The 22,174-nt window shown below is 37.0% G+C and overlaps 8 protein-coding genes across 8 annotated transcripts; 4 read left to right on the plus strand and 4 right to left on the minus strand. All coding sequences in view use genetic code 12, as the record gives it.

Moving 5' to 3' along the window:
• Positions 1-715: 715 nt before the first annotated feature.
• Positions 716-2,326, plus strand: atg6 (Vacuolar protein sorting-associated protein atg6; the record flags this gene model as incomplete). Its single annotated transcript, XM_001524152.1, has 1 exon — positions 716-2,326. One exon carries the CDS (start codon positions 716-718, stop codon positions 2,324-2,326), a length of 1,611 nt encoding a protein of 536 aa, XP_001524202.2.
• Positions 2,327-2,694: 368 nt separating this feature from the next.
• Positions 2,695-4,311, plus strand: PVL30_003900 (uncharacterized protein; the record flags this gene model as incomplete). Its single annotated transcript, XM_001524153.2, has 1 exon — positions 2,695-4,311. The coding sequence occupies one exon, from the start codon at positions 2,695-2,697 to the stop codon at positions 4,309-4,311; it is 1,617 nt and encodes a 538-aa protein (XP_001524203.2).
• A 567-nt stretch (positions 4,312-4,878) lies between these two features.
• TMN2 (Transmembrane 9 super member 2) lies at positions 4,879-6,783 on the plus strand (the record flags this gene model as incomplete). Its single annotated transcript, XM_001524154.2, has 1 exon — positions 4,879-6,783. The coding sequence occupies one exon, from the start codon at positions 4,879-4,881 to the stop codon at positions 6,781-6,783; it is 1,905 nt and encodes a 634-aa protein (XP_001524204.2).
• Positions 6,784-7,139: 356 nt separating this feature from the next.
• On the minus strand, positions 7,140-9,833 carry PVL30_003902 (uncharacterized protein; the record flags this gene model as incomplete). Its single annotated transcript, XM_001524155.2, has 1 exon — positions 7,140-9,833. One exon carries the CDS (start codon positions 9,831-9,833, stop codon positions 7,140-7,142), a length of 2,694 nt encoding a protein of 897 aa, XP_001524205.2.
• A 733-nt stretch (positions 9,834-10,566) lies between these two features.
• Positions 10,567-13,305, minus strand: ARG83 (Putative transcription factor; the record flags this gene model as incomplete). Its single annotated transcript, XM_001524156.2, has 1 exon — positions 10,567-13,305. One exon carries the CDS (start codon positions 13,303-13,305, stop codon positions 10,567-10,569), a length of 2,739 nt encoding a protein of 912 aa, XP_001524206.2.
• A 338-nt stretch (positions 13,306-13,643) lies between these two features.
• PVL30_003904 (uncharacterized protein) lies at positions 13,644-14,930 on the plus strand (the record flags this gene model as incomplete). The annotated part of the gene is made up of 1 exon (XM_001524158.2): positions 13,644-14,930. One exon carries the CDS (start codon positions 13,644-13,646, stop codon positions 14,928-14,930), a length of 1,287 nt encoding a protein of 428 aa, XP_001524208.2.
• Positions 14,931-15,131: 201 nt separating this feature from the next.
• Positions 15,132-16,547, minus strand: PVL30_003905 (uncharacterized protein; the record flags this gene model as incomplete). The annotated part of the gene is made up of 1 exon (XM_001524159.2): positions 15,132-16,547. One exon carries the CDS (start codon positions 16,545-16,547, stop codon positions 15,132-15,134), a length of 1,416 nt encoding a protein of 471 aa, XP_001524209.2.
• Positions 16,548-17,628: 1,081 nt separating this feature from the next.
• Positions 17,629-18,780, minus strand: PVL30_003906 (uncharacterized protein; the record flags this gene model as incomplete). Its single annotated transcript, XM_001524160.2, has 1 exon — positions 17,629-18,780. One exon carries the CDS (start codon positions 18,778-18,780, stop codon positions 17,629-17,631), a length of 1,152 nt encoding a protein of 383 aa, XP_001524210.2.
• Positions 18,781-22,174: the final 3,394 nt, after the last annotated feature.

Below are 22,174 nucleotides of genomic sequence, written 5' to 3' on the forward strand. Positions count from 1 at the left end.
TATCAATTTCAATGTTAGTTTTCTTGTTCATGATCTTTTTTGCCTCCTTGTAAGCGATAAAAGAAACTTGCATAAGCTATATTCTTTGCCCTTTCCTCCAATTTCCAATTCAAATTCAAATTCCAATTCCGTAAAATGCAAAATATTTCTTTTCTTTGTGAAATCAGATACCGTTGTAGTCTATTGAGAAATCATGTGCTCACACTGATCTTTCGATCTTAAAGACACTTGTCAAATTGTCATCATGCAAAAGAAAGAAAAAATGTATTCAATACCAGTAATAAATTGGATTCGACTGAAAAAAAAAAGGAAAAAAAAAAACAAAGTATGCAGAACATCAGTTTTGCTAAGCTTCTGTATTGAAGCCAGGTAACATACATTTTAGTTGATAATCATCTTTCTTGTTGAAAAAAAAATAGAGAAAATCCAAAAAAAGAAAAGGAAGAAAGGAAAAGGTAAAGTGGGAAATTTTTTTTTTTCACCGGTTTTTTTTTACCTCTTCTAAAATTTCAAAGATGCTGCAATTTTGAAAATCTGAAGTTGGACAGTTGGTAGCATCGTCTGCAATAATTGAACTTATTGTCTTAACTATTCACGCACGATTCACGCCGCCTCCTCCTCCACACTCTCCTCCACACTCTTCTACTGGTGGGTTAACCAGAACAACGTTGTCAAAACATTTTTTGCAATAGTTAATGCTCTTTACCAAATAAAGATGGTCAACAATCAACATATATGTGGTGAATGTGATACACCAGTAACATTAAGTGATACCCTACGTCGACTAAATGAGTCTCAATTGAAGCTATTAATCAATACAACCCAAAACAAGGAATTTCAAAAAGCAGATAATGAACGACTAAATGACCTTAATCCATCAGATTACTTGACAAAAGAGAAATTAGATTTGTATAACCAGTTACCGAGAAATGCTAAACCAATGTATATCAAGAGTTATTTTGAAAGTGAGGACGAAGAAGACGATGAGGATGATAATGATGAAGATCAAGAAGAAGAAGAAGAAGATGATGATGATGATGACAACGACGACGATGATGATGGAACTCATGGTGCCTTTCGGAGTACGCGCTCAAATTCCAATACAAACTCAGATACCAACTCGTACCTAGTGGTTAGCGAAAATGATGATTTGGAAGAAGCAAATGGCGTGCAAGAGGGCAATAGAGCTACATCCAATATTAATAACCTCGACTTAGAAGACGAGGAAAACTATGAAATCAAAATTTCTAGCAGAATAAAAACATTAAACAAGATATTTCGAATTTTGTCAAACACTCAGGATATTGATCACCCACTAAGCGAAAATTGTGCAAACTTGCTCATTGAAAATTATAAATTGAAATTTGACCAAAGTCAAAAGGAGAAAGAGCAATATTTGTCATTTCTCAAAAAGTTAAAGTTGCAAGATTCTAAACTTAATTTACACGATGAGCAAGGCCACGTCCGTACTAGCTTTGGCGATGACGAGCTGCTTGATAACAACTTGAAACAAACCCTTGAAGAGTATAAATTATTAACGCAAAAGGAACAAGACGGTTTGCAAGAGCTAAAGAAATTGGAAAGTACCAGAACTCAATTAGAGCAACAAATCTCCAAAAGCGAAAATGAACTAGAAGATATCAAAACATCTCAACTAGACAAAATTATGCGGCTACGAAACGAGCTACAATTGAACATTCTGGATAAACAGACCAAACTTGATCAATTAAAAGCATCGTACCAGCTACATTTAAATCATATTGATGAGCTACGAAATTTCAACATCTACAAACTAATGTTTGATATCAACTTAGATGAGAAATACGGTATGATCAATGGACTTCGAATAGGATACAAGATTGTTTGGCCCGAGGTGAATGCTGCATTGGGTCAAATTTCGCTTCTTGTTGCGTTTATATTGAGACGATTGCATTTAAAGCTCGAGGCATACAAATTAGTTCCCATGGGCTCACAATCACACATTGTCAAGTTCACCAAACACGAGGACGGATCGAGAAGCAAAAAGATTTTGAATCTTTACTCTTCAGATGAGTTTACGCTCGGTAGATTGTTCAATTTCAATAAGATGGATGTGTCATTAATTGCTTTGTTGGAGATCTTGAGTATAATAAGTATAAAGCTACGCGAGTTGGATACAGATATTGAGTTGCCATATAAGATCAAGAACGATTCAATTGGTGGTAAGAGTATACGAGTAACTTCCAACTCGGAATGGACTCAAAGCTGTAAGCTTTTACTAACAAATTTGAACTGGATGCTAATTTTTGTGCAAGCACATACCAGCGGTCCCGATGGTTCTGCCTAAAAAATGGATCTATATATTTTCTATTTTTGTCGTCTTTTTTTTTGCCCCGTTCCTTTCTTTCTTTCTTTCTTTTATGAATTATTTTCTATTATCGAAATTGCTTTTTCTTTGTAAGCTTTGAAGATGGCGCCTAATTTTTCTCAAATTGATAGTGTAATTTATAAGCTGTGGATCTAAAGGAATTCTTGCAACCAAATTGTATCTGCACCATCGAAATTTTTTTTCTTTTTGTTTCTTTGACAAGCCTAACCGCCAACCAACAAATAAGATAAGAATCAAGCCACTTTTCTTTTTCTTTCAAAGACTTGATTGTATACTTTCATTCTTTTAAATTGTCTTTACTTACTCCTTGTATTTTTTAATAGAAGATGAGACGGCTTCACGAACATACGGAAAGCTTTATTCGTCACTCTACGCCTATATGGAATCTGAATAACCATCATCGTTTCCGTCACCAACAACTCAACAACCAACAACTGCAGCAACAATATTCAGAAGGATATTCAGAAACACCTGATTCAGTCTCAATTTCATTTATCACCAATTTTAATGACACGCCTACAAAAGTGAACAACCCTATTTCTTTACCTGCAACAACAACAACAACGACACGCAATGCACCAAAGAGCTTTAGAATCATCAATGAGTCTATGATTCCAAGAAGTATACTGTTTGAAGTTGATGAAAGAGAAGATGAGTCACCAAGAAAAGAGCCTCAAATTGGGAAAGAAATTTGTAATGACATGGAAATGCCGCTCTATAGTTTTGCAAGTAGCACACTCGTCAACTGTAACAGGTATCGTCAGAATGTAGAGTTAATCGAAAGCTCGCCTATTTCAGTTGAGTTTTTGAGATCCAAAGCTGTAGGTGGTGAGTGGGCAGACTGTCGTGACCAGGATGATTTGCTTAGAGCCAAAGAGGTTTTCCGCAACCTCTATGAGATGAGCCCTTATACCACTACTAGTTTTGAACCGAGATCAGCAATAAATACAAAAAGCGTTCGATCTAATGCAAGTATAATGAACAAAATGAACATCAATGAAAATGCAATGAACGGTGTAAAAGACTATTTGTCCAACCATACCTTGAAAGATATTACAGATACAAAGCATTCAACGCCTTCTATTATGAAAGTGGAGCTGTTGCTAAATTATGATGACATAAATTTGGTTGCAAATTCAAACATTGAAGATGTAGAGGAAAACGGCGAGGAGCAGGACCGAGAAAACAAATCGCTACCATTGAATGCAGAGTTTAAAGGGATATGCAGTACTCCTACACCTACCAACAATAAAAACAACACTAATAATAATAATACTCCGTGGATGTTCTCAAAAGTGTTGGAATTAAAGCAAGAGCCAGTTGAAGTTTCGAATGCTCTGTTGGTTGAAATGAAAAAGGAAATTTTGCTAGATCATTCATTTAATCAATCAACTAATAATGCATCGGATCATTCGAGGCATTTTCTCGTGACTTTGAAATTTTCGCAACAAAACATTTCAAAGTTGCAAACACTATTTGTTAATTCAAGAAATTCGCCAAAACTACAATCACAATCACAATCACAAAAACAACAATTTGATGAAACTAGTATTTCTTCAGACGAGTCAGGTGAAACCATACACAGATTAAAAAAGAGGAAAACAGTTATAATAAAGAAAAGAAAAAGTTGTGCAAACATTCCAAAGCCGAAGCCAAAACCAAAGCCATCAAACAGCAGATCCAAAAGCGGTTGCTGGACATGCAGAATTCGTCACAAAAGGTGTCCCGAGGAAAAACCTGCTTGTAGCCAATGTGAAAGACTACATTTGCAATGCGATTATTCGAAATCTAGACCAGATTATATGCTCGATGCTAGTCTACACTCTGCCAAGCTCGAAGATATCAAAGAGCAAACCAGTAAAGTCAAGAAGAAGAATCTACGCGAATTATGTATCAAGCGAAAGCACCAAAGATCTGCCTCACGCTTTGCACAAACTGACTAAAGAATTCACAAAAAATAAAAAAAATGAGAGAGTGAGAGAAAGAAACACGAAAATTCAAGGTAGCTTTTGTTCGTGAATCTATTCTATTTACTTTGCGTATAATCTACTTTTCCTCATCTTTCTATTTTGTGTTGCTCACGCCTTGAGTGAGAAAAATAAAAACGACACATTTTCTTACACACTCAAATACACTATATCTAGGACAAACTTTGCAGAACCCATAAATATTCGTTCAGGGCGAAAAAAAAAGAAAGTTTTTTTTTTATTGAAAAAAAAAATTTAACTAACAAAAAAATATAAACAGAAAAAAAAAAAAACAAAAGAGATAGAGATAGAGAGAGAGCGAGAGAGAGGAAAAAAAAAATGCAATTTTAAACCGTGTCTGTCCTTTTTCGGTGCTCAATTTTCAACATTTTAATATATCCATTAATCAGGTTGAGAAATTCACATCCTGTTCTTTTCTTTTGCTTTTACTTCCTTTCTTTTAGAAAAAAAAAATACATAAATACTAGATAAGTGAACACCATATTTTATCTATAAAACACATACAACATTGGTAATTTGACCATGCTACAGTTGCTTTTTGTTGCACTTGTTGGCTTTTTTGCAAGCTTAACAAATGCGTTTTATTTACCTGGTGTAGCGCCAACCGATTATAAAAAGGGTGACCCGGTTCCGCTATTGGTCAATCACTTGACTCCATCATTGCACCATGTTTCCAACCAAAATAAAATCAACTCCGCCACATATGTTTACTCTTACGACTACTACTATCCCAAATTCCATTTCTGTCAGCCCGAAGGTGGTCCAAAGAAACAGCTGGAGTCGCTCGGTTCGATCATCTTTGGAGACCGTATTTTCAATTCCCCATTTGAGATTAAAATGCTTGAGCCTTTAAAGTGTCAAAGATTGTGTACGAGCAAATACCCAAAGGCTGATTCAGTGTTTGTTAACAGAAACATTAGAGCTGGATACAACCACAATTGGCTCGTTGATGGACTTCCAGTTGCAAGCATATTACAAGACCGTCGTACCAATAGTGAGTTTTACGGTGCAGGTTTCCATATCGGTGAAGTAGACAAGGATCAACGTGCTGTTTTGTATAACCATTTTGATATCGAAGTGGAATACCACAAGAGATCAGATGATATCTACCGTGTCGTTGGTGTGACCGCTGCTGCAATGTCATTGGATAGATCTGAGTTGGAGGACGAAACTGATGCCGATAAACTATGCAGCTTTGAAGATTTACAACAGGTGCACTTGGAAAAGGACAAAGACACCGAGGTTTTGTTTACTTACACCGTCAACTTCAAAGAGAGTCCAGTTGCTTGGGCTACAAGATGGGACAAGTACCTCCACGTATACGATCCCAAGATTCAATGGTTTTCTTTAATCAACTTCTCTCTTATTGTGTTAATCCTAGGCATTGTTATTACCCACATCTTGATCAGAACCTTGAAGAACGATATTGTTAAATACAATGAGGTGAACTTGGATGATGACATCAGCGATGAAAGTGGCTGGAAATTGGTTCATGGTGATGTGTTTAGACCACCACCACAAAGAATGCTTTTGTCTGTTTTGGTTGGTAGTGGTGTTCAAATCTTTTTCATGGCGTTTGTCACCATCATTTTTGCCTTATTTGGATTATTATCGCCATCAAACAGAGGTGCTTTATCCACATTCATGTTGATTGTTTACATTGGAAGTAGTATTCTTTCTTCCTTTGTGTCAGGATACTTGTACAGATTCCTTGGTGGCGACAACTGGAAATTGAACTTGGTGCTCACACCAGTACTCGTCCCGGGTATTTTGTTTGGAATCTTTGTATTCCTTAATTTCTTTTTGATTTCAGTCGACTCATCCGGCGCCGTGCCAATGGGAACCATGGTTGCTGTGATCTTTATCTGGTTTGCCATTTCACTCCCCTTGTCCATTGCTGGTGCAATTTTGGCTTCCAAGAGACCTTTGCTCGATGTTCCAGTGAGAACAAACCAAATTCCAAGACAAGTGCCTCAACAACCATGGTACTTGAGACTGATCCCAGTCATGTTCATTAGTGGTATTTTCCCATTCGGCTCGATTGCAGTGGAGATGTATTTCATTTACTCTTCGTTGTGGTTCAACAAGATCTTTTACATGTTTGGATTCTTGTTCTTCTGCTTCTTGCTCATGATTTTGACAACTTGTTTAATCACAGTGTTGATGGTTTACTATACATTATGCTCAGAGAATTACAAATGGCAATGGAAATCTATATTCATTGGTGGAGGATGCGCCATCTATGTCTTTATCCATTCGTTGTTCTTGATGGGTGGTGAGAAGTTGGGAGGGTTCACTTCCATGGTTTTGTACACCGGGTACTCCATCGTCATCTCACTCCTTGTGTTCCTCTGCTGCTCAAGTGTTGGTTTCATTAGCAGTTTATTCTTTGTGAGAAAAATCTACGGTCAAATCAAGATTGACTAGGTGTTGTGTTTCCTTTTTTTTTCTCTAAAAAAAAATATATATATATATACATACTTATATATATATGAATATATAAGGGGACTACGGTGTTTTCAGAAATAGAATCTATTTATTGGTTTACTTGATCATCAAAAGTTAATAAATACTAGTTAAAAAATTACTCTCATTTTTCCTCCCCACCGTCACCGCTATTTTGAAGTTAACTCGTTGTGAGTATTGATGCAAAGATTTATTAATAAAATCAAGAAAAGAAAGAAAGAAAAAACAAGAAGAGGCACTTATTGGCGGATATGACTATTATTTTTCGACTCTTTTTATTGCAAAACCTCGTAGAACTATATAATATATATATATATCTACTTATACCCATTCATCAAGTCCTTTTGTACAGCAACCTTGACTTCTTCAAGCCAACCTAAATCCTTAGCTGGCTGACCAGTGTACGAGAAATCAAGTTTATCTCTCGTGAGCTGGTCTCGTATTTGTCTCACCTTGGACTCACTCAATTGCAAATTGTTTAAATTCAAATTAAGCAAATTGAACGAGATTGATAAATTGTGGTTGATTTTAGAAACCTCATCAGTGGGCTGCATATGAGAAATGATACGTTTGGTGAACGCCACAACATAAAACAGCTGCACAACAGATGCACACAAGTAAGGATGTACTACACTCTTGTTGGATATTGTCGTTGTACTAAGGTAATTTGCAAAATGCATAACCGTTGAGGCCAATACATCTAACCTTGCAGTGAGGGTTGACAAATTTATGTTTGAAGCAGTTTCATTGAGTATTAGTTGGTAAACTGCATATTTGCGACGAATAATATTGGTAAAATGAGTACATAAAACATCGGGACTCAGTGTGTGAAGTTCGTCCTTAATTTCGTAACCATTAGTTCGATTGCACAAGTGTTTTCGATCATTCAAAATGTTAGTTAAACATAACTCATCCTTCAAGATTGGGCACTCCATTGTAAGTAGATTATTCTCTTTGTCATTACCCAAGATCAATGTAGTTGCTGTAGAGTCCAAAGTGACAAGTTTTGTGGTACCTTCAACAAGACTGGAGACACTATCGATAATCACAAGTGTCAAATACAACCTCACAAAGGCAATTAAAAGTGGGTCCAATGGTTCTTTTAAACTCTTTTTTTGTAAATACACTTCCACTGGAGTCAAGTCACCAAAAAATGCCGCTGCCATTGCAATACCAGGAGAATAGCGCACGCCTTTAAGAAGCAAAGTGTAATTGAGCACCACCAAGCTTGCAGCAAAAATGAACCTAGTATACTTGTTTACTTTAGATTGCGAGGCAATCAGCTGCAACCTAAAGAACAAAGATATTGAAGCATATTCTTCTGTGGTTTTGAAGTTGATCAAATCATTCAAAGCAAGATGGAAACTTTCTACAATGTTTTCAATTGGCATTTCGTCCCCCGTTGACTTGATCATGCTTATTAGTGTCTCTGCAGAAACCTGCAAAATGGGGAAAGTTGGTGCAAAAGTGCGCTCATATACTTCCAAGTCCAATTTAAGCAAATCCATTGGCAGTTTATGTGGCTGGTGAGGATTTATCTGCGCAATTTGTGGAGTAGATAGAAACTGGTGAGGATTGGATTTCGAAAATTCAATTTGTTGTTGCTGTGTTGGTTGTGGAGTGAAATTATACGGCGACCCAACTACCGATGACCCAACGGGAGATTGTGGTGGAACACCAACATGTAAAGACCTATTCATTCGACCATTCAAGCTCGAAAGCGAAACGATTGAATTCCTTGGTGATAGAGACTGGCTATTTTCTCTAGTAAACATCGGGCGGCTTGCAATAGAGGTACCTGATCGAATAGAGTAAAAGTCTTCTGAGTCGCTATCGCTGAGCATGGCACTTGACGGTGTTCTCACCAAAGGTATTCTGCTGTTTGTCGTTGAGTTTGAGGTAATCGAGTCTATAGATGATTTCCTTCGACTGTGAGACTGTCCCGAGCTGCTCAAGTTCACTATTGATGAGCGGTGGGAGGTAGAGGCAGGAGGCATTTCGTATGGAACCTTCCAAAAGGGACCCTGTATTGGCGGACTAGTTGCATTTGAGTTTCCTTGCCCTTGCCCTTGTTGTTGCTGTTGTTGCTGTGGTGGTGGTGGTGCTTGTGATGATGGAGCTTGTGGTGTTGCTTGAGTTTGTGTTTGAACATAATTTGAAGAAGGAAGCGGACGTTGTGCATTTTTTGGGCTTAGTTGATCGGGCTCATAGTTTATAGTACCAGAACTTTGAATACCTGGAACAGATTTTGGTAGATAACCCATCAATGGTGGAAGCTTGATTGTACCACCGAGCGACGAGAGCGATTGTGAATGTGGTCGGTTTTGCAGATTAGTCAGGTTAGAACTAGAATGTGAATTTTTACCATCGTCCAGTGCCAGCCCATCTGGTCTACTGGGTGAAATACCACTGGAAGTGTTTTGTTGTATGTGGTGGTTATATGATCCACCATCGCTAGAAAGCCGACTTTCACTTTTCCCATTGATTGCATCAATTCTATCTTCCAAATCCTTAGTATACCCCTTTGAAGGACCCCTTTTTAGTGGTGTCCGCGAAAAAGTACAGTTTTCCACATTCTTCTCACAATTATTGCAAATCTTTGTCACTTTGTTAAGAGTTGTTGAAAATTCTGCATTACATTTGACTTTTTTCTTTCTGCAAGCGTCGCAAGCTCGAGAGATTTTGGATCGTTTTCGTGGTGGGTCGGCATTTCTCGGGTCTGTGTGAGATATTTCCGAGGCTGAAGAAGGGGTCACGACAGCTGGGTTGGAGTGTAAAGTGGATGGCATAGCTCCACTTTGACCTTGAGCCCTTTCTCTTGTACCATTCAGCAAGTGTTGATGTTGATGTTGTTGTTGTTGTTCGTTTTTTGGTTCGTTTTTTGGTTCGTTGGACACGGGGTTGCGTGGGGTATTTGAAGGCACCCCGGTGATAGATGACTGACCAGTATCGGAAAGAATGTTGTTGATGGAAAGTATCAGCCTAGAGGCTGACTGCGTATGTGAACTCATCTACTACTGATTGATCAACTGGGAGGGGGGGACCAAAGTTTAGAGAGAAATGGTTGTGAAAATAATAATGATGATTAAAAAAGAGACAATAATGAAAGATGATGAAATAAAGCTGGCTTTTTTTTTTGATTAAAAGAATCTATTCTTGATAAATATTCAGTATATTAATGGTCCTCCAACTTTCTCACTCACTCACTCACTCACTCGTAAGTTTGAGTAAATAAAAACTCAATAGAAAAATAAAATAAAAAGACAAAAAAAAAAAACAATTATGAGAATGTTTACACAAACGGAAATTTGGGGATTTCCTGGAGTAAGAAGGGAAAGGGAAAGGGAAAGGGAAGGAAAAAAAAGAAAAGGAAAAATTTGGAGGCGGAAAAAAAAATCCGAGAGCAAAAAAAAGAGAGAGAGAGAGAAAGAGAGAGACGTAGAGTTAGCATATAAAAAAAAAACAAAGTATGAATTATATATATATATGCCGACGCTACCACGCGAGTGTCTGAGATCCGGGGGAGAAAGAAAAAAAAACAACATTAAGTCCCGCATTACCCCAGACCACAACAGTCTGGGGGAAGGGAGGGGAAGGAGGGTGGAAGCAAGCTCACTCTTTAGCCGTATATAAAATATATGTAAGTTCATCAAACACATTAAATTTATCAATCTATGAAATATTACTTCTGCCCTATTTTTTCAATATATCTTATACAATTTTACATCTACTTATATCCTTCTTTTACCCTAAACTTAGACATATATCCCATTCCCTAATCATATTCATAAATCCCAAGTGTTCTTCATCTTCCCCATTGTTTCTCCGATCCCAAATCTCAAACAAGATCTGCTTCGATCTCCAATAATTCGGTTGGTTTCGATAACATTCAAAGTCCCATATTTGTCTAATCCGTTCCTGCCTCATAGTACCTACAGCAATAGATCCGCACATTAATAAGTTCCAAAACATTGGCCTATACTGTAGCTGGAGTTTTTGTGAAACTCTTATGGCACACTCCAAATACATGAGACATTTATCCACCAAATCTTGATACTGTTCAGCGCAAAAATTCTTCTTCATTAATTTGTGATGACATATTATAACTGCATAATGGAAAGAATTGACATTGTTGATCAAGAACTCGTGGAAAGAATTGCTTGGATCGAGTGACCAGTTCAGCCGCGTATGATTCCAGTTGATGATCCTATCCTCGACCTCTGCTGAAATTCTGGGGAAGTTTCGTGGAAACACATTCCGTAGATTAAAAATATTCTTGTGATTGGCAAGATGAATCAGTTCATGGAAAATAAGAAGAAGATCACGAGGGATACCAAACATGAGATAAATTAAATCAGCATCAAACATTGAAGTAAATTTTGTTGCAATGTATGGAGTGAACTTCATCTTGTGCGATGGTCCAAGCTCAGACGCAGTTGTCACCTCGTATGCGTCTTTAAACTTTTTGTTTTGTTCAAAACTAATAGTGTAAGCAGTTGGGACGTATTTCGAAACACCCGAACCATCGGTTGTTATCATATTTTTGATGGTGGGTTGCATCTGCACAGTTTGCTCATCATTAGCATCAGCATCAGCATCAACGTTGATACCCATATCGTCGTCGCTGTTGTTTTGGTATACTTTGTCAAAATCATCATCATCATCATCATCGTCACTATCCACCAGACTAATGAGGTTGTAATCGTCTTTTAAATCTCCATAATTGTGCTCAATATCTTTGTCATTGATCTGATAATTAACCGTGTTTACGGCTTGCGTGCTCTCGTACATAAAATACTTGAGTTTGAAAATGTTTATCAAAAGACGATTTATCGTCTCCATCCTCTTTTTAGATTCAAATTTTGTTTTGATAACAAGATCTCCTATAGCATATATCAAGTCCAAATTTTCAAATACGCTAAAGAAATTATCGAGCTCAATTTGAAGGATAAGTGCTAGTAATAGCATAGTGTCGTAATCGGCCATGGCATACTGCACCAGCGGCACAGACAGCGCCTGTTGTTCTTTTTGAAACTCGGATATTTCATCAGCATCGTCAAGGTGGCGGTTAAGTAGCTTGATGCTTATTTTCCGCAATTCCATACTTATGCGTAAGAACTCATCAACTTCGTATACATTGTCATCGCTTTCATTGTTATCACTTTCATTGTTATCACTTTCATCATCTTCATAGTCCTCGTTAGATTTGACATTAGTTTCATTTTCATCGTTAAAGTTGCAAACATTTTTTTTACCAAGACAAGTTTTCCTCGACAAATTGAAAGCACTTAGCCCAAGAGTAAGGCAAATGATACATAGCTTTATGCTCGCTAGTAGATGGCGATGATCAATTTTATCATGGTCATTATCATCGTCATCACCTTTATTATTGATGTAGCTATTCCCGCCAGTCTCCTCAAAGTCGTCCTCTTCATCATCATCCTCCTCCGCGTCCGCGTCCTCGTCGTCATTGTAATCCTTCTCTTTGTTTGCTACAACTGTGTCTGCCTCCACAATTTCCTCCCAATAGGCAAACTCCCAACATACAAACTCGCCCACAATCAGCTTAATAAATGGTAGCAAGATGATGTCAATGTAGTTATTTTCAAACCCTACTCGCGATATGGAAATAAAATCCAGTCGAAAGTTGTTTAATAGTGTGCGGAACAATGCATGTATCACCAAGTTTTCACCTTGTTTTTTATACAATTTATTATTCACCATCTTGGCATTGGCTAGCCAATCGTCATCGGAATCGACATTGGGGAAAAATTTAGGGTATAAAATGTGCATCATATTCTGCTCGTTGAACTTGTAATCTGGCCCCTTGATCGCCAAAATAGTTAGCTTGGCATAGTTTATGAGATCGTAATGAACATTGGCTCGATTGGTTTTGCTAAATAAAGTTCCGTGTGAATTCTTTCGAGATGACGTGGAGGCCGATGAAACTTTAGTGATGACTTTGCCTTGCTTTTGACCAATTTCATTTTCATCTTCATTTTCATTTTCATTGTTATTTGTAGTTATTCGCATTCGTTTTGGCGGTGGCTCGAGATTCAGCAGCAGGTGTGAGTCTATATCGCTAATATTTACACCACGGTCTAGCTTGCTTCTTTTTTGAAAATGGAAGCATCGAAAAGGTCCTACACATCCTTTACCAAATAGAACCACGGAGTTTTCAATCTCTTCCAAAATGTCATTTAATTGCTGGTATGTTTCATAATTCATGCTTTGTGGAAACTTCATCAACTCAATACTTCTCCTTTGAAATGAATCTAAATCATCGCCCATTTTCAAAGTAATCATCTCGCCATCTTTTTCCGATATCGATATAGGATTACTCCAGCCTAATCTTATCTCATACCCTTGACATTTTCGGCCCAGTTTTGCGCAACGCGTACAATATGGCTGGGTCAAGTCACATTTGACTTTACGACTACGGCATGTCCAGCATCCATTGAATGTCCGGCCCTTTTTTGGCATTGAAGGTGAAAAAAATAAAGATGGGAACTATAACTAAAACATAATGTTGACACGAATAGGCAAAATAACAAAAAAAAAAAAAAAAAAGAAAAAAGTTTGTGGAGAGAAAAAGAAAGCGCAATATGGGAATGTAATCATAAGTAGAATAATAGTGAAAAAAAAAAAATCTTTAAACAAATATAATAATATTTATCATAGTAATAGCAGTAGTAATAATAATAATAGTGATAGTGATAGTACATTATATTCAAAAGCAAAAAAAAAGGGTCTACACGCAATTTGAATTTCAAACAAAAGACTTAGTTGAGATTGGAAAACATTTTCATCAAAAATCAATTATGAGCTTTACTACGTTGCCAATACAGACATTTGAAGAGTTTGATCCTTCGGTTCCCGTGGTTCTTCCTCATGAAAAAGTCTATTCCATCCAAGTTGGGTATAGGTTATTCCGATTGAGCGGGTTATCACTTTCATCAGATTCACCGTCCTATTTCACTAAATTTTTTAGCGAGCCAGAGAATGAAGAGAAAGTCTTGTTCTTTGACAGGAGCCCCAGGGTATTTGAAAAGATATACACACATTTACAAGGTTATTCCATCAATGTCGAAGAGGATTTTGAATTCATGCACCTCTGGAGCGATGCCTGTTATTTCGGATTAACAGGATTAAGAAAAGTGTTAACAGAACACGATTATTTTGCCACCGTTGGTACTGAACGATTCAAGATCCCCAAGGCATTGCTTCAAGGGCAAGGAAACTACCCCAACTACTTTTCCATCCATTCAGAAAGACTTTATTTCGACAATTTGGCTCTTGTTGAAAAAAAGAATATGCTCAGACCACCACCACAGAGACCGTGCATTGTATCGAACCGCTCGCCGGAATTGTTTCGGGACTTGTTGGAGATTTTACGTGGGAACATTTTAGTGATCAAAAGCAATGAGCATAGACAGTTGCTTATCAAGGAGGCAAAATACTACCGGTTTATGGAATTGGAACAAAGGATATTGCAACACAAGGTCTTGGCTGCCGGTATTGTTTTAAATTTGAATGATATTGCAAGAAAGGGATTGGTGAATGATTCTCCAGCAGATAAACTGAACGAAATACCACTAAGATATTCAAGACCATATATAGATGAGCCCAAGCGAGACCTCATATTCCAAATTGATAACTCATTGGAGAACCAAGGCGATGTTAAATTAAAGTTGAATAAGAAAACAAAAATTGTTACCGCAGTGTTTACAAAGAAAACTTTTGCAAAGTATTTGAAAGCATTTGGAAATTTAAAAGAGGGTGTAATGATGGAGAAAGATTCTGCAACATTGTTTGTTGGGTTCAATAATCTGTCCACGGTCATCAATGGCCGCGAGATGAAACAGTGTTGGGTTAGCGACTTGATCGGTGATAACATTCCATTCACTAATGGAACAGATGAGCCAGAAGGTAAAGAAGCACCTTCAAAAAAGAGGAAATTATCAGATGACATAAAAGGAGAGATAATTGAATTGTATTTACGCAAATCGTTATGGAAAGTAATGATGCGAGGGCCTCTCGCACGTCTTGAGGCAGTGACATTAGATGCAGTAACGACATTAAAGGAAGATAAGGTCGAGTTTCTATAGAACTAAAAAGGAAATAAGGGAAATGAAAGGACTTCAATGCTAATATGATTACTTTTTCTGTTTCATATTTTTTTAAAAAAGTACTTTTGTTTTTTTTTTGTTTTGTTCCGTTTAAGGGGATGAAGCAGTGATACCAACAACGGAGTAACACTTTTTCCGTTTCCTTCCTTTTTTTCTTCTTCCACTTCCCCTTCCCATTAGTTACACAAATTTCAAATTGAATCCAGCGTACATATATCGCGAAACAAAACTCACACAAGCTCCAACAAAGGCGCAGCATGTTAAAAAGTAAACCAAGTGGTCAAAGCTTTCTGGTGTCTTATTTGTAATTGCACCTGCAATTGGTAAACCAAACAAGTCTCCAAGAGACAATATGAAAAACGCCGTGCCCAAACCCTTCCCCACGTCAGCTGTTCTCACAATTGAAGTAACAAGACTTGCTGAAAGACTCAAAACTGAACCACTCGTGAAACCAAAAAAACCAGCAAACACAAACAATGCTTTCAAATGGTGACCAAAGGGAACCCAGACGACGCAAAAAATGATTAGCGACATGACATTAATAATGCAGAATGTGTTGAACCGACCAAGTCCATGGTCTGCGGCAAAACTTGGAATAATTCTACCTGGTATACTAAATGAGTTGAATACCACGATTAGCAAATATGACTCGCTCTCGGAATATCCACGCACCGTCGCATATGTGGGAAGCTCAACCATTGATATAAGAAATGCCAATCCGTTAAAGAGCAAACCAGTGACGATGATAGCAAATAATGGATTTCGTATCAAGATCTTGAAATCGATAGAGTCGTAAATTTGTTTCACCATGTGGTCATCAGAAGGTTCGTGAAATTCTTCCTTTCGATCTCTCACCAAGAGCCAGCCTATTAAGAGAAAGAATAGGCATACAAACGCTCCGATTCTTATTGTCCACCCGAATCCGACTATAGGGAATAGTTTTCGGAAAAGTAAAGGGAAAATCACACCGCCAACACCGCCTCCTGTGTACGCCAGCCCTACTGCCAATGCTCTCTTCTTTAAGAACCAGTGGCTCAAACATGCTACAAATGGGCCAAACGTGAGCGCTGCTCCTATACCTGCAAGCACTCCGTAAGCGAGTATAAATTGCCAAACTGTGTGACACCAACTGGTGCAAAGTAAACCAACAAACATGAGTATGCTTCCTATAAGGACTGGCACTCTGCATCCAAACTTGTCAAAAATGACCCCTGAGATCAAGCAACCTCCAAATGCGAAAAAACTGTATAGTGAAAAGATCCATGCAATTGTGCTTTGTGGCTCATGTTTGAGTATATTCTCTGACAAGTATGTAGATATGACTCCTCCCGTGTTGACGAACCCCAAAGTCCCGATGAGACCTATAAATGATCCGAGCAAAGTTGTCATTGCCGTGCGATTCCAGCCGTCGGGAAACTTTGATGGATCGTCTAACAAGTGCGCATTGGCAGCATCTATATGATTCAAATTCTCATTCCTTTGAACGGAGAGGTCTGGATTAGGCTCACTCAGTGGAGCGTCAACTTGAGAAGAGACGCCGGATGCACTGCTCGATAAGACACATTCTTCATCTGAAACTTCCTTGCTAGCAGTCATGAGAATTGCGTTCCTGGTGTTATTTTTTTATTTTTTATTATCAATGTTATTGTTTCTGCTGTATAATTGATTTCTCTTTTTTGCTCTTTAAAACTTTAACTCCTTTGATATTAAAAGCCACACGGTGTGATGTTTCAAAAGTTTTGTATATTCATTCAAGGTAAATAAAAATAATCACTTGGTATTTACCACAAAGGATATGTCTTCTTTTATATACCACTTTAGCCAGAATTTAAGAAAAGAAAAAAAAAGAGAAAAAGAAAAAGAAAAGAAAGTATAGCACTGTTTTTCTTTTCCGCTTTAGCAGTGAGATGGCTGAATCAAGATGAAGAAAAGTGGGAAAAAAAATATTAAAATAAAAAAATATAAAAATATAAAAAGAGAAAGAGGAATTTTTGTGTGGCACAAATGCGTAAATGCGCACTCACTTAGATGACAGCTGTATTCAATTACGCAATTTTTTAGTTACTATTAGATAAAAGCGCAAACAAAAGGGACTTACGTCAAAGCTTAAAAAGGGAAGAGGAAAAAAATAAAACAACAAGTAGTATAATTTAAGTGTTTAATTAGATAAATAGACAAATGGATATAACTATTTATTTTCCAATTGAGCAAATTATTTTACGGAGATTGCCGATATATTACAATTGAAAACTATAGTTTTATTGTTTGTGAATTTTGGTTCTCTCCGCCATTTTTTTATTTAATATCCTTTTACAAAAACTTCAAATGTAGAGAAATCTGTTGAAATATCGGCAAAGTGGAGGAACAAATCTCGGAAATAAAAATGTGAGTTCTTTGTCACCGGTTTGAATAGCCGCTTGAACAGCTATTGGGCCATAAAAATAGTAACCCCTAAATCAAAAACTAGTTTGATGGAAAAGATAGGTACAAACAACAACTAGAAATAACTAAAATACATTCTAATTCAAAATTAAGGTAAAAACTAAAGACTGAAAACTGACATTTCTAATAATAAAAACAAATTAATACACAAACCGACAAACTGAAAAAGGAGAAAGGGTGAAATTGCTCAAAAGCTAAAGATCATAAGGTGTAAGGGGTTTTTTTCTTATTCTCTCTAATACCGAGCAACGGGTTCAGTTGGTTGCGGGTAATTGAGTTGCTGTGATGTCAACTGTGCAGGATTAGTTGTGCTTGCAATGTTTGCTGTGTTTGCTGTAGTGTGTGCTTGAGCTGGGTAAGATACTGGTGCTTCTCGTTGGAAATGTTGTTGCTGACTAGCAAAGTGTTGGTTTGCCAACTGCTGATTTTGCATAATTGGCTGGTTCTGCATCACTGGCGAGTTTACATATGTGTACGAATCATTGCCATCTGCTGCATCTGCTGCACCTCCCAATATGTCTTGATGGCCCATTTGTTCTTCCCACTTGGCGCCCACCTGTTGCTCATAATCCAATTCGTTTGTTTGATAAATTTCAGGGTGTCTTGCTCTATATTTCCGTACAGCACTTGGGATCAAGTCGACTGACCAAAGCACCAACAATAAACCATACCAGAAACATATGGTCCACTCAAATCTTGCTGATCTCGAGTCGTTTCCCGTATTCATATAGTAACCAAACGCTGCTGCAAAACAGATTGCAGCAAGGATCCAGATAATCTTGGCCCAGAAACCGATATAGTACAAGTTACCACGGCGCGATGTGCCAAACACTGTCGTTCTGTGTACGGGATCTAATTGGTCGCCCCTGGTACCAAAGATATAGGTGATTCCGAAATCGCAACAGCATGCGAAAAAGCAAAAGGCAATAAAGATACCAACCATGGACATGTGCACCGAGTGGAAGTTTTTGGTATTGAAGATGGAGACAAAGAGGATACCCAATTGTCCAATGGTTGCCATAATGATACTTGCAATCGCCAATCTTGGTTGATGGTGTGAGATATATGGTTGAATCTTGTGTTTTTTCCTCAAATACATTCCCACAACCAAAGTACCCACAAAGAATATACCTTGGAATCCGGCACATGAGATGAACAATGGTTGCAAATTTGTAGCACCGATATCGGAAAGGTAGACTGGGTTTTGGTAGTCACCATTCATAAACTTGTAGATAGGTCTACCTTGGGCACCCCAACATGCAAGCATGGCTATAAGCATACCCCACCATACTATCAAAGCGATAATTGGGATTAAGTAGTAGTGGATGACCTGAAATCTAACGATTGGCTTCTTTACTTTGCCATTTTTTTCACTACTCCTACTCATCGCTAGTCCTTTTTCTTCTCTCTGATTTATAAACTAAATTCAGTTATTTTGAAGTATTAAAAAATTAAAAAAAAAAATGTGTCAATGGACTTTTGGATAGATTGGTCTGTGTTGGTGGTGTTAAAGAGTAGGATTGCGGTTGTTGTTGTTGTGATGCTGCTGCTGCTGGTATGGAAGGTGGTTACAAAGATATCTAGTTCTTTTCAAGAAGAACAATTGAACCTTGAAAGTAAAGAGAATGTTAATCAAGACCAAAAAATAATAAAAAGAGATGTAAGGGCCATTTGGTATATATATTTATTTACAAATTAACAGTTTTAACGCAGTTAAAAGAAGGTTTTTTTTTCACATTACTTGTATAGCCCAAAGCCGGTGATGACCACAAAAATTAGCAAGCAAGCAAACAAGCAACAAACAAACAAAGAGTTTGGAAAATAAAGTGACAGGTTTCAGTACAATTTTATTTCATTTTTTATTTTTTTATTTTTTTATTTTTTTTTTCTTTGAATTCGAGAAGCGTAAGAAACTTGAAATTGCAAAGATGATTAAAGAACAAAAAGTGCGCGAGTCTATGACGTAAGTCGATGAGTAAAGAAAGAGTGTGTGAATCGGTATGGCTAAGTCGATGAGTTTAGTCCTGGGTGATAAATATGAGGATAAGCAAGGTATATATGTGATAAGATACACGGACTGGTGAAATTGGACCGTGTTATGGTCATTCCATTATTTTATTATTTTTTCTTCATCAAAAAGCTGTATATTGAATACTGGATTGTAAGAATAAAGCGTTGGCTGGTGAATAATCAATATTAAGATTTCTTTTTTAATTTATAAACATGAAATCGAGAGATTAAAAAGAGAATAAAAAGTATTTAAAAGTGATGAAAAGCCTTGCAACATCACTCGAGGGAAAAAAAACCTCAAGAACAACGTTAACTACAGGTGTCTCATCAAGGGGTTCGTCCGTCAAGTGGATGGTTTTATCGTTAACTTACAGAGAGTCACATTTATTCCTATTACTATGTCGAGAGGCTGTGCTGATTAACTGATTGATAACGCTCGTGCGACACATCTTCCTTTTTCGTTTTCTACATTTTTTTCTATTCTATCCAAACAAAAAAAACAACTTTTGAATGCCCTTTTATCAACCAATGACCGGCTAAGCCTGGCAAAAAAAAAAAAAAAGAAAACAAACCTCTTCTTTGGTTTACGTCGTTTGATTTTTTTAATTTTTATTTTGAGTTTTTTGAGTTTTTTTTCTGGCGCGTCGATGGAAAGGTAGTGCGTGGTGAGAGCGAGAGAATGGTAGGAAATCAATGATTATATAGTGACTGCTCCGCCACTCTGGCCTATTAACCAGTACCCGTTAGTTCCGTAGACGAAGTGGAAGTGGAAGTGGAACTGGAACTGGAACTGGAGAGAAGAAGAGGGAGGGGTGTATAAAAGTAGTAGGGAGAAGTCGCGCCAATATTATGGTCAACATTCTATTGTTATATACCAAATAGCAGCATATAGTGTTGTTGCAAACCTGAAATTATGGGTAAAGGCTCCGAATCTGTACTTATGCTGGTTAATTGAGAAAGGACTTTTCGCCTTTTTATCTTTTTGTCTTTTTGCCCTTTTGCTCTTTTGCTCTTTTGCTCTTTTCTTTCAATTATCCCAAGTGCACTACTAGCCAAAGAGGGAAGAATAGGGAAAATAAGAATGCAAAGGGTCACGGGATCCGGAAAACGGGACTAAGCTTTTTTATTTGTTTTTACCCGAGAATAGAAATTTTGAAAAAAACAATAAGAAACATTTCTTTACAAATTGTAGCACAGCTACTTATTCTTTATGATAACTTAATACAGCAATGATTATCAATAGGTTTAATTTGTGAGTTCAACCAGAACAGAATTGGTAAAAATGAAAACGACAAGCTTAGCTTGGCCAGACAACATTTACTCCAATCATCTACTCTACAATACGATTTTAGAAAGTAGATAAACCCGCTCGTCTAAGGTTTTGAAACTATTAGGTTATGCGAAAAGTCAAGAACAAAGTGTTTCTTTTTTTTTTTTTTGTTTTTGGAAACAATTTAGGTTTTATATGTTGACTAGGCATGCCAATTGTTTCTCTTTCCTCTATTTTTTTTTCTTTTTTAAACGATAATTTTCGCAACCAAAGCAATTGTTATGAGTTTTGAAAAAGGGTGTCTGTATACATTTTGCCAATTTGCCAATTTGCCAATTTGTTTCTATTCTTTTCAAAAATTGATTTCTGTGCAATATCTATTAGTATGTATATAAAACAATTATTACTTATTCATCGGGAGTCTTACATAGCAGGTGTTTAACATAGCCCGCCTTTTTCTTTTCATCTTTCTTTCTTTCTTTCTTTCTTTCCCGCTTTAGACACAAAGCCACAAGTCTACCCAATTACTAAGCTTGCAATAATAATAATGCGACCTTTAATTCTAAAATAAAGAGGCACTTGAGTTCTAATGAAGTTTCAAAGGCAATTGGATCAAAATTTTCAATATTTAGAGGAAAAAAAAAGAAAGGGACATGGCTTCAAACCATTCTGAATATTAGTATTACATCAACAGAAGTCTGGAATAATATAGCAGATGTGACGTGGAGATGGGGAGCGGGAGTGTATGTTGCCTCATTTTTTCTTTCTTTTTAGTAAAGTATTGGTTACAATAGGATTTACAAGCCTTTATCCTTTCTTTTTTTCTCTTCTTTTTCTGAAGCCTGGTAGATTGTGACAAGTACACGACACGAACAAGAAGTAGGAGATAAAAAAAAGAACAACAAATTTTACCTTTAATTTGTTTGCTGAAAGGTGAAACAAAAGTATATTCTAAGAAAGAGGCAGGTGCGCATAAAAAAAATCTATATATATTTTTTTACAGCAACAAGTCTAAGTGTTGCTGTTTCTCAACCAATCATTTTGGTAGTATGTGTGTGTACCAACAACGAAGTGTTTGGAAAGTGCTATTTATTTGTTATTTGTCTGTTTGTCTTTTTTTAAGTTTTTGTGCAACTTAAAGGATGCTCTATCAAAAAGTATTAGAAACAGGCATATGTGGCTATGATAGAATAAGAGTGAGAGTAGGAAGGAGGGAAGCCTTGTATAAGGCAAAACACTGTGAATTTCGAATTCCTTACTGATTATTTATAATTGAAATTGACAAGCAATTGGGAAAAGCAAAGTAAAGTAAAGTGTAACTAAAAAAAAAGAGACGATTTCGTATAACTCGCTATATAATTTTAGTATAAGGGTAATAATCATCAGCACTATTCGGTTTTATATTTTTTCATGCCTTTCCCATCCTTTTTTTTTTTTACTCTCCATCGGCTTATTCGTACGTGTTATCTCCAGTTCACCTCAACAAATCGCCCCACCTCAC

Source organism: Lodderomyces elongisporus, chromosome 5 (assembly GCF_030384665.1).
Source record: "Lodderomyces elongisporus chromosome 5, complete sequence".
In the NCBI taxonomy this organism is placed as follows: Eukaryota; Fungi; Ascomycota; class Pichiomycetes; order Serinales; family Debaryomycetaceae; genus Lodderomyces; species Lodderomyces elongisporus.